General features: G+C 36.0%; 2 protein-coding genes across 3 annotated transcripts; both read right to left on the bottom strand.

Annotated features, from left to right (window-relative positions):
- Positions 1 to 459: 459 nt before the first annotated feature.
- Positions 460 to 7410, bottom strand: LOC113276527. Its single transcript, XM_026526139.1, has 7 exons — positions 7162 to 7410; positions 4248 to 5936; positions 3485 to 4119; positions 3106 to 3393; positions 1756 to 2479; positions 1587 to 1654; positions 460 to 660 (listed from the first exon to the last, which is right to left on the bottom strand). The coding sequence occupies exons 1-5, from the start codon at positions 7201 to 7203 to the stop codon at positions 2398 to 2400; spliced, it is 2736 nt and encodes a 911-aa protein (XP_026381924.1). The 5' UTR covers positions 7204 to 7410; the 3' UTR covers positions 460 to 660; positions 1587 to 1654; positions 1756 to 2397.
- A 363-nt stretch (positions 7411 to 7773) lies between these two features.
- Positions 7774 to 11807, bottom strand: LOC113276528. Of its 2 annotated transcripts, none has more exons than XM_026526140.1 (7): positions 11491 to 11807; positions 10957 to 10998; positions 10139 to 10550; positions 9453 to 10055; positions 9268 to 9342; positions 8963 to 9178; positions 7774 to 8337 (listed from the first exon to the last, which is right to left on the bottom strand). In XM_026526140.1, exons 4-7 carry the CDS (start codon positions 9924 to 9926, stop codon positions 8116 to 8118), a joined length of 987 nt encoding a protein of 328 aa, XP_026381925.1. In that variant the 5' UTR covers positions 9927 to 10055; positions 10139 to 10550; positions 10957 to 10998; positions 11491 to 11807; the 3' UTR covers positions 7774 to 8115. The 2 variants fall into 2 exon arrangements, with proteins under 2 accessions (XP_026381925.1, XP_026381926.1); XM_026526141.1 differs by having other exon boundaries at positions 10139 to 10553.
- Positions 11808 to 12087: the final 280 nt, after the last annotated feature.

Raw genomic sequence — 12087 nt, forward strand, 5'->3', positions numbered from 1 at the left:
CACTAGTGGAAATCAGCAGTTTCGCGACTGAAAAAGCAAGTCATTTAACTCGTATCTATGACTTGCTTTGTCAGTCGAAGAAAGGGTCGCTGTTTGAGCATCTTTTTTAGCTATGACGTGTCTCTGGGGTCGTTGAAAATCTTATATCAATGAACGATGTTAACAGTCAAAACTTTATGTCTTCAGTCAGTCATGGATATAAAACTTAATATAAAAAAAATAGATTCAGATTGGTTGTCTGGCCTGACTGAATTTGTCAGAATCTGACTAAATCTGAAATTAAACAGAAATGAAACCCAAATGACAGTTAATTAGAATTCAAATGAAACTTAAATTAGAAATCAAATGAGAATCAAATGAAACTCAAATGAGAATCAAATGAAACTCAAATTAGAATTCAAATTTCAAATCAAATGAAAACCAATTTCAAATCAAATAAAAATGAGAATCAAACTACCCTTGCACACAAATGAAGATTCAATTTAACATTCATTGATTCATTGGTTTCAAATTACACAAAGGATTAAATCCGTATTTCTGACCAGTATAATATGTAGTTCTTGGATTCTATTACAAAACGATGAACTAATATTGATTGAAAAGCAAAATTATAAAATCCGATGATGATGAAGAAGTTATTCCTACTTCATAATGGCGTACCTGCATAGACAAATCCATCAGCAAAATTGCAGAGAGGCCCCAAGATGAATAACCAAAAGAACTAAACAATTTTAAACACTGTAACAGGAAATAAATCTGCCAATATATTCATCAAATTTAACGAATACAAGCAAGCGGCAGCAGCAATATGATGAGATAGACAAATTGTAATAGCAAGTCCTTTGTACTGAACTAAGAGCAAGGTGGGGGTCTCTTTAGACAACTAACAACTATTTTCAACATGTTTAGGAGCTTCCCTCAGTAAACCCATGTTTTCATTCATTACCATTTATAAGGATAAGATCATATTATTGGTTCTTTGACTTTTACAAATACAAGCTCATTATGTGCTACCACTGCACCTCAGGATCAGTTCAATTTCACACAATTCTAACAAAAGAATTTTGAATTACTAGTGAAGCATGGTAACCAGTGGAGAAAGAAAGTATAGAGCACTCTATAAACTACTTTTGCAGCATAGAGTGCAACTGAAATATAAACAGTTCAGAAAGTATAGAGCACTCTATAAACTACTTTTGCACTCTATAAACTACTTCAATAAAATTTAGGATGACACGCGTCAATCCATCTCAAGCTCATTTGGTAGTAAGTGATACACTATGACATAGACAAAACTAAACTAAGAAAACAATTTCAGAACTTGCACTAAATTTGGTGTCAAACAAGCATAGGGACCCTAGAATTCACCATCCACGTTACTAAGTTCTTTTTTGTTTGTAATAGTACTAGTTCAAGAAAAATGCCATACGATGTTCTTCGCAGGCATGCGTGCCTTATAGAAATCAAGATTATATCATTTACTTAACAATATAATGCCTTCCTATTTCCTTGCTCTTCTAACTTTCAAAATTATGGCAGGAAAAGTAACTGATTCATTGTAAATTGATTTAAGAGACAAGGTTTACCTTTCTGTAATTAGGTGTAACTGTCTACATGATTGCATATATGCCACAATCCACATTCAGGTAATTTCCTGCCAACATCAAGAGTTGAATCAATGTTCAAATCTCCATGTACATAAAAAAGGTAAAAAGAAAAAAGCAACTAAACAGGGAATTGAATAACAGTTTTTACCTTAGCATATTGATCCCAATACTCATCATTGGCCTGAGCATCTCCATTCCAATACTCATCATCTCCAACAGTTGTCGAAATTGATGGAGCTTCATTCGCGGCTCCAGTAAAGACAAATGGATCTTCATAAGCATTCTTATTGGGGTGTGATCTTATTGGAGATTCCAAAACCAAATTTCAATGCTTCCTTGTCACATTTTGGCAGTAAAAAACTTGTCTAGCTTGAGAAGCATGGATGAATGGCTCGTCGGCTTCTCTTGAGCTCCTCATAAACCTTTCGAAGTTGACAAACCTTGAGTTTGTATCTCGATCCACATATGATCCCTTTACTTTGTCTTCCATTCGCACCCAATGACAGTTAAAAACAGCTTCTGAGAAAACTCCGTAGTCCACTTCAAATATATCTTGCAAAATTCCGTAGTATGTAGTATCATCATCGACAAGGTTAGTATCTCTCGAACTTGCTCTGAAACTGGTACACGCATCCACGGTAACTCCACTATTTTGTGTAATAAAACCTTTTTCTGCATCGGTTTATGTAGAAAAGATATCCATTAATAAAGCGTTATACGAAACTGCCGAGAAGGAAGGACCAATTGCCAGCCTACTGAAATCTGTCATGGAATTGCCTGCAAGTTGTTCCTATAGCCACGGAATGTAGTCCAAACACTTCATCCTTCCCATACGACTTTGGTTAAAGTTGCGAAGATATATAGCGTATTTCCTGCCACATAAAAAATAAAGAAAAGGAAATAAAGCGAAAGTTAGAAGGTTACTTTTTAAAGTGTAAATGTGATGATTAGCTGAATTTCGAAAATGAAAGAAGGCGGCGTTAAAATGTGATGATTTATGCTCTGCGTTAATTTAGCCTTGGTGACCAAAGAGAGGAATGATTCTCAAAAACAAATTAACAATTAACTTATAAGTTTCCATCTAGGTCTGCATAATTTAATTCCACAATGGAACACTTCCTATCCACATGATACAGATACTGCATAGGATTATTCAAACATTATGTCTATCAGTTAAGAAAAATGGGATAGGTTCTATAAAGAAAGATTAAGAATGCTGCTTCAATTGCTACAAGGAGGTGTGCAGTGAAAAAGAGAGTTTACTCATATGCAGTGAGAATCAGTTGTCTAGACGCTACAAGGCTCAATAAATTTAAAAGAAGAAGGCGTGCATATCATGAAAGTTAGCTGGAAAGTAACTCATTACGTACACGTCGCATATTAGAACCTAAAACAGTTAACAAATCCAACAATAAAACACCATAAGCGAAAGTTAGAAGGTTACTTTTTACAGTGTAATGAAATGATTGTAAGAGAAATAAACTTAGGTTTCACTTACGCTTCCCATTCAGTATTTTCATCTGCGTGTCTCAATATCCACAAACGAATTTGTTCATACTGTAAGTTGGTTAATGAACATGATTTTCCTTGCGAACCAACTGGGTATGGACCTTCATAAGCATCACAGGGCTTCTCTATCTTTCCACGACACTTAAAAGACTTTCGCTTCGCATCGGGAAGGATCTCGGCGCAATGGCGCGCTCCTTCATTAACCTCATACTGTTTTGTAATAGAGCCTTCTATATAATTTTTGTTGCGACCAAGAACCTTGTAGACTCTCATCATCCTGCACATACAATTGGTAAACAAGTATTTGTAAGTTTACTGAGTTGATAAAAGAATAAAGCAAAAGAATACAAGTGACTAAAGGATTGTACCTCTCGAAAGGGTACATCCACCTAAATTGAACATGCCTCAATTGATATGCCTCTTCTGCCAAGTGTACGACAACATGAGTCATACTAACAAAAAATGCAGGAGGGAAATACATTTCAAACACGCATAAGGACTCCACGACACGATCATGCATTACACGAAGCTCAGCACGTTCAATAACCTTAGAGGTAAGGACTTTGAAAAACAACGACAAGTTTCTAAATGCCTCGCGCAAAGGCTTCTGTTTTTTGAAACAATGCATTAAGAAAATAGGCATTAAACCCTGCATAAGGATGTGATAGTCGTGCGACTTTAGACCCTTCAATTGGAACTCTTTCAAGCATACTTTTTTTTTCCAATTCCCACTGTAACTAATTGGAACTTTAAGTGTGCTGAAAGTTTTACAAATAACTTCCCTTTCTTTCTTAGACATCCAATAAGGTGCAGGAGGGAGTATGTCTCTTCCATTCATTTCCGTCAACCACAGGCTAGGCTTTAAGTTTAGCATTTTTAAATCTCTTCGTGCTGGAGCCCCATCCTTAGACTTATCTTTATGACACATAAAAGTTCCAAACAGATTCGCTGCAAAATTCTTTTCTACATGCATGACATCCACATTGTGCCGGATTTGTAGAAACTAATAAGATTAAGTTAGACATTAGAAAAAAATAACAAACAACAAAACATATTACACTAAAGTAGGGAAAGATTTTGCTCTGACTGAGTTTTGCAGACATCATGAGGCCAAGGAGATGTAAAATTTACCTTCCAATACGGGAGCTGAAAAAAGATTGACCTCTTTGACCAAGGAGAATCAACGGCAGGCCGCTTTACCAACTTCCCAAATTTTTTATCTGCAGTTGCTGTCTTGTGGAACAATTCACCGCCACTCAAACGTCTTGGTGCAACCCTTAAATCCTCTCTTCCGTTGAATTGGGATGTTTTCTTTCTGTAAGGGTGAAACCGATCTCTTAGAAACCTTTTATGACCCATATAAGCAAATTTGGAACCGCATTTTAGAAAAAATGCCTCTGTATTTTCTCCACACACAGGACAACCATATTTTCCAGAAGTTCGCAAACCAGAAACATGCGTATACGCAGGAAAGTCATGTATACACCACAACAACATTGCTCTCATTGTAAAGTCAGTCTTCGTATGTGCATCGTAGGTTACCGCTCCAAGTGACCATAACTCATTTAACTCGTCGATCAGTGGCTGCAAATAAACATCAATGTTATGGTTGGGACCAAGTGGACCAGGAATCAGCAGGGTTAACATTGTGAAATCCTTTGCCGTGCATTCAGATGGTGGAATGTTGTAACAAACAATCATAACAGGCCAAGTACTGTGCGTGCTCATCATTCCAAAAGGATTAAAACCATATGTTGCTAATCCTAGACGAACATTTCTTTTTTCTGAAGCAAACTCAGGCCACTTCTTATCAATCTCCTTCCACTGTGCAGAATCCACCGGATGTCTCATGTGTGTAGCACTTTCTTGAACCTTAACATACCATGTCATCAACTCAGCAATCCACCCGGTGCCATATATCCGTTGTAACCTTTCCGTGACCGGAAAATACCTCAGTCTCTTCACCAGAACCTTTTTAGCAGTTGGACTACTCCCTTCTAGTGGTTTTTGCCATATACTTTCACCACATTTAGGACACTTATCATCATTGGCATACCCCTTGCAATAGAGAATACAATCGTTAATACAAGCATGAATAATTTGCACCGGCAACTGAAATGGCTTGATCATCTGCTTAGCTTTACTACAAGTAGATGGTAACGTGTACCCAGCTGGTAAAATAGTTTTCATATATCCCAATAACTCTGTCATGAAAACATCAGAACATTGATACCTTGCCTGCATACTTAACAACTCAACTGTTGCTGACAGTTTTGTATATTCATAACCACAACCTGGAAATAAGGGTTGCACTGCATCCTTCAACCTCTTTTTGCAATTGACAGTAGCCTTATCTTGTACATTGCCACCAGAAGAATCTTCAACAGTAGCAGCCGACAGGTGATCAGGATCATTAAGACATTCTGCAGCGGTATCAAGACCAAGTACACCTCCATGCGCCTCATTGAACAAGTCACATATTTTCGAATGAGACACAACAACATAATTCACAATATTATTTGCAGGTAAGGTGGGAGCATTAACATTATTCACCCGAGATTGCTCTCCATAATGGATCTGTATTCGGTATGACAGTAAGAACCCATTATCAAGGATATCCCCATGTACATCATCTAGAGATTTTGGTAAACTACCAAAATTCTTACATTTCATGCAAGGACATCGAAATTCTTTGATACCTACACCAAGACTCTCTGCTGTAAATTGGATGAAAGATTGAACACCTTTAATCCATCGAGGTGAACCCTTGGGTGTAGTCATCCATTCTTTACTTGGAGTAGTTACACGACGTCGAAACATCTGCAAAACAGGGCATACGCAAATCAGAACCCACAAAAAAAAAGGGCTAAATTATTTATGAATATCATCACAAGTAGAAAGGTTAATCATGTTCGGCAGTTAGTAATACATTTTTCTCAACACCATTACGCCAGCATGGGTCAACTTCTAAATGTCCAAGAAGAAGATAAGAAATCACAAGGTAAGTGGAATTCGCAACTCCTTTTTAGCCAATCACAATATACAAATTCACAACTAGTCCTACATATTTTTAATTTATGATATTTTATTTTCAGATTTAGGTGTCGTTGTTGATCAGTTTCTTGAAATCTGTTGGTTTCTTAAGTTCCTTATAGATTTCAGGAAACCGTCGTAGCCAACACTCTTATATAGAAAAAAAGAATATCAAGAAAAGGAAGCATCCTAGAAACTCCCAACAAATTTCTCTGCAATAACTAATCAAAACTTTGATGTCCAAATCGCGCGATTTCAAAGAAGTATCTGTATGTACATACACAGACAGCACTACATTTTGTTGAATTGTTCTATAAAGATTGTTTCTTTATCTTCTTCATTTGTCATAGTATATAGAGAAGAAGAAGAGCTCGATACTTCGATATCACATTTCATAAATGAGTACTAGTATTGTTTCAGAAGTTTTTGTAGGATTAGGTGATTGCATATCAATTCTATGGGCATTGCAAGAGAAGAGGTATTTCTCTGTGTATGAAGCTGTAACTGGTAGTACTAGATCTTTGTTTAGAATTCTTGCATCTGTACTATTAAATTGACAAGATCAAGAAGAAACTGTATTTAAACTTGTCGAAACTTGTCGTTGTTTTTCAAAGTCCTTACCTCTAAGGTCAAAATAAAAAAAGCAAAACAATAGTATAGTCATGACTGATCTGATTCTACATATCATTCATCGCCAAACAAATAAACTTAAATACAGTTTTAAAGTCAGAGTCTTTGGTTTGCAACAATGTTAGGATCCATTCTTTAAACCGAATTAACAAAACTATGATGATGATGATGATGAGAAGATTAATCGAATCCTAGAACAAGATACTACTCATCATATTCATAAAATAATTACTTATTTTGACCTAATTAAGCAAAACCCCCAAATTTAACATACACATAAATCAGTTAAAACTCAAATCCTAGGGTATACTAACCAAAATTTTCCAACTGAAATTCAAATTAGTAAACCCAGACAAATTTTAACTTAGAATTAAGAATTTACCTTATGAGATTGTTGATCTGTTGAGTTCTGAAAACAAATCATTGTTTCTTCACTTCATAAATCCTCTCAAGTTAGAGTTAAAAGCTTAATAAATTTTTCGCGGAATAATGACCTTGGCTACCTCATAATTTGTTATGAATTACAATGCTGTATATCAATTCGATGATACAATCCGATGAGAATTGATATTGCCTGAGAAAGTTTGCAGAAATAAACAATGAGAGAGAGTAAGGAAAGAAAAGAGATAAGTTTATGAGAGATCGAGATTTCCTTTTTTTCTAGATAAGAAGTTTGTGGTCTAAAACGAGTCAGATCTATAACTGACTCAGCTGAATGGGCTGAATCGCCTCTCAGCAGCTTTTGTCTGAAATGAGTCAGGTTTGTAACTGACTGAGCTGAATGGAAGTCCTCTTCATAGTACTAATTCTAAAGAGTCGGGACTGCAATTTCTGTATGGTAAAGAGATTGTGTATCTACCATTTATCTGCCATTTCTAAGAATTTGGATCATAAGTACACATCTGAAGTTTGTGCAAAGAATTATTGACTAGAAGACTGAAAAATGAAGTTGAAAGCTTTGATATATTTGGTAGATTGGAACAATTGAATAAAATTCAAAAAATGTTAAAAACTGAACAACATTGATACTAATATATTCATTAGATAAAAGCAGGGCTCTGAAACTTGCTGAATCTACATATCCATTGCAAGACACTTCTTTACATGTTTTGAATCTCTTCTTCATCACAAAAAAGAAGAAGATGAGACTCAAAACCATACAAACTTGCAAGTCTAACCCAAAATACTTGCATCTCAAAAAAGATATTCCCATAACTAGTTACATATATTTCCGAGTACGTAATATATCCGAAAAACTTACATGTATACCAACCATGTATATATATACCCAAAAAAAAGTCTCAAACCTCCACATAGAACCAGAACTCCAAATTCATTAAAAGGCAGCACCACCTGCGGAAACATCTCTAAATGTTCCATCACCTTCACAGAGACTCTCAGAAGGTAAACATATTTCATCAATGAGGACCAAATGAAATTCATCATCTATTGGAGGCCTATTGGTAAATATATAGCCTACTGCAACAGTTCTCTTTCTCATGTTCTTCAGAATTACCCGCTGAGATCCAGCTGGTTGACAACCACCACCATTCATACCCTGCAGATGATAAGCACATCCAATATGGAAATAATATTATACTGGTGTACAGAAAATAGATGGTTTATGAGAATGGAAACAACACCATGTACACAGAACATACTCTTGAGTCCAAACTATTATTAACAATCAACACATCTATTATGGCTAATACAACCAATCAAAAGTAGATGAATACAAATATGTAAGTATATATGTTGCATCCATGTCCAATGTCATCTCACTGTGTAACATACTTCAACTAATTTTTACACACCCATATCCACCAAGTTATTCATCTAATTGCTCCCTAGCACACAAATAAGAATTAAGCAAAATCACCACTAGTTATTAATGCCACTTAGATTTACAAAACCCATATAAATCATACAATCTGGCAAAGAGTTCATTTAATTGTAAACTACAAATCTTAGTGGCATAAACATAGGCACTGCATACCAAGTAACTAATGATATTGTAATTTTGTAAATAAAATGACATTTGGTAGATGAAAGCACTTTGCACACTGAGCACTCGCATACCAAGATTTTAAGTAAAAATGAATATTTCCTTTTGCTACTAGACAAAGAGGTTAGAACAATGTTAATGAGTTGCAAATTAAAAACTAGTTATAGAATGTTATTACCTGAGCATTAAAATTACTGGGGTTAGAATTGCAACTTAGACCGACCATTAGTGTCTCAACAGTTTCTTTGAGATTACGGACCCGATCTTCTACAACTCTAGTCTTCAACACTTGCTGTCTTAACTGCTCCCTAGGAACTTCAGAAGCAATTAGTTCAGTCTTGGATATCCCACCTCCCATTCCTCGAACACAACCTCTATCATCAACTCCAAACACCTACAAAGAAGTAAACAAAATCAGTTAGCTAGCTAGCAAGTAACAAGTTTATTTTTTTTGGGAAACAACACAAATTCATGTGAACTCACCTTGGCAACTGCATCTCTGTCCAAATGGGTTTCATCTCTATACTGCTCAGTTTCATTAAGCTCTCTTACTTGTGCCTGCAAAGCATATCAGATTGTATGTAAGCGGAAAAAAAATTGCAAAGAAAACCAACAAAGAATAATATATGATATAGTGAATGAAAACCAAATAAGAAACTTGAACTTACAACATATTCTCTGCATTTTACTTCATAACAGTTGGGGTCCATTAATTCAAGTGCTTCTTGAGGTATTTCTTTGTAAACATGTGTAGCCAAGTACACAACAGATCGACTTACACTACCATTTGGAGATTGTTGTTCCATAACATGTCGACGGCGTGAAATACCATCCCTTCCAGTAGTATGTAAAGCTTTCAGAAGTTTCCTTGATTCCTTCCCTATCTCCCTTAGTATCTTATCAGCTTCCGAATCATGCAAGTTCACAGATTTATCCCAATCCTCTCTCTTCACACCATTTGGTCTGTTATTCTTTCTCTCAGCAACGGTAATAAATTGATCACACCACTTCCTTAGGGTAGTCTTTTTGTTCTTCCATGATTTGTTTGCCATCCTTAGAGCCTTGGATTTGATGATTTCAGGTACCCTATATTCATTCTTGATGGCTCTCCAGATTTCTTCCTTAAAGAACCAAAGGAACATCTCTCAAATGTTTGTGATATGGTGGGACAATACTCCTGGCTATTGTTCCAACCCTGGTAGCATATTTCTTAGAACCATCTTCAATTGGTTTTCCCATAGAATTGAACTTTATCTCCAATAGGTGACCATCTGCAGAAAACAGAAACAAATTAGAACTTGATAACATATTATAATAATGACATAAAAAAAGCTGAAATACAATGTTGTGTTACCATTAATCCCGCTTTCCTCCGTATTTGCAGCTTCATTATTTGCAGCTTCATTATTTGGTCGATGCACAGCCTCATGCCATCAATCTCCTTCAGCCTGATTCTCATTACCATGTCTCGGAGAATGATCACCATCTGACAAAGACACACGATGACGACTCCATTCGCTTGTACTTGCAGCAATGTGACCACTATCAGTTGATGGGGACCCTTGTGAATTGAGCAAAGCCCCCGGCCAATGATCTTCACTTGGAGTAGTACTTGCAGCAATGTGACCACTATCAGTTGATGGGGACCCTTGTGAATTGAGCAAAGCCGCCGTCTAAGGAGATGCACTTGGAGTAGTACTTGCAGACCTGGTTCTTGCAGGCCGAGATCGACTGCTACTAGTAAGAGGATGTCTCGGCATAGTTATCTACTACAAAATCATTTTGAACAACAATCAGAAATCATAAATCATCCAACAGAAGGAACTAATTAAAAAAGATTATTATGCTCAAAATTGAATAACATATTATTAATCCATCAACTAAAACAGCAACAACTAATATTAACAATGCAAATTTCCAAAAGGAAGAACAAAGTAAAACTATACTAACAACAGCAACAACACTAAAACATGATTCTGTTCAACAAGATTAAAACTAAAACGTGATCCATACTAAAAATTATTATCCAAATCAGAATCAACAATATCACTTAACCATACTAACAACAGAATCAACAATATCACTTAACTGACTCTAATATGTGATCCATACACTAGATTCAAACTCATAAACCAAAAAATTATCATCCAAATCAAAAAAAATTAGGTATACCTCTTGAAATTTCTGAACTTCAATTTAAGCTGTCAGATCCACCTGAAATCAACCAATAAAACAGTTGTGGTTAAACCCATATGAACAAAATCGACCACTAAAAGAAAAAGAGAAAAAAAAAATTGAATCCAAAACCCTAACTTGCCTGAGGAAGATATGAACAACAATTAAGCTCTTGAGATTAACCTGAAATCAACCAAAAGAACAATTATTGCTAAACCCCATGAACAAAATCGACCAATTAAAAAAAAATTGAATCCAAAACCCTAACTTGCCTAAGGAAGATATGAACTACAATTAAGCTCTTGAGATTAACCTGAAATCAACCAAAAGAACAATTATTGTACCCCATGAACAAAATCGACCAATAATAAAAAAAAATTGAATTCAAAACCCTAACTTGCCTGAGGAAGATATGAACTACAACTAAGCTCGTGAGATTTACGTGAAATCAAACAATAGAACAATTATTGTTAAAAGAAAAGGAGAAGAACAAGAAAACTTCAATCAAAAATCCTAACTGTATACCTGTACCTGGTGATTTTAAAAATTAAACCTAACTGCTGCTCGATTAAGAGGTATTGCACTAACCAAGCTTGTAATGACAGTAGCTCCCCAGAAGCTCATATGTCCCCAAGGCAGTACGGGATTTCTGAGGAATTGAGCCCCCTCCTCCAACCAGTTACCGTGAGGAGATATGTAAAAGTTTAATCTTAGTGAAGGTTTCTTATTTAAGGGCTTAATTCGTCATCAATGGATGAGTTCTGAGAGAGGAGCTAGAAGAAATTTTGGGTGGTTTTCATTTTTCTCTGTGAATGAATAATAGAGAGGAGCTGTGAATGAAACTAATGGAGAGAGAGAATGGGAGATATATATCACCGATAATAACGAGGTGAGGAATGGTGGGAAACAAGTTAGATTTCCCGTGCGAGAAAATTAGCACTGAATCAACTGAGTCTAGCGGTCGTGGTGTCGGTCCATGAATCGGGGACATAGGGGTAATTAAAAAGTTTATGGAATGACCGTTAATAGCACACTGGGATGTGTTCCGGTAATTTATCACAGCTAGGACCGTCTTGACTGGTCAACGGCCCGTTGACCGTCAATGAGGGTCGATTCTTTGGGTCATTT

The sequence above is a fragment of the Papaver somniferum genome, chromosome 4 (genome assembly GCF_003573695.1).
Source record: "Papaver somniferum cultivar HN1 chromosome 4, ASM357369v1, whole genome shotgun sequence".
NCBI classification, from domain to species: domain Eukaryota; kingdom Viridiplantae; phylum Streptophyta; class Magnoliopsida; order Ranunculales; family Papaveraceae; genus Papaver; species Papaver somniferum.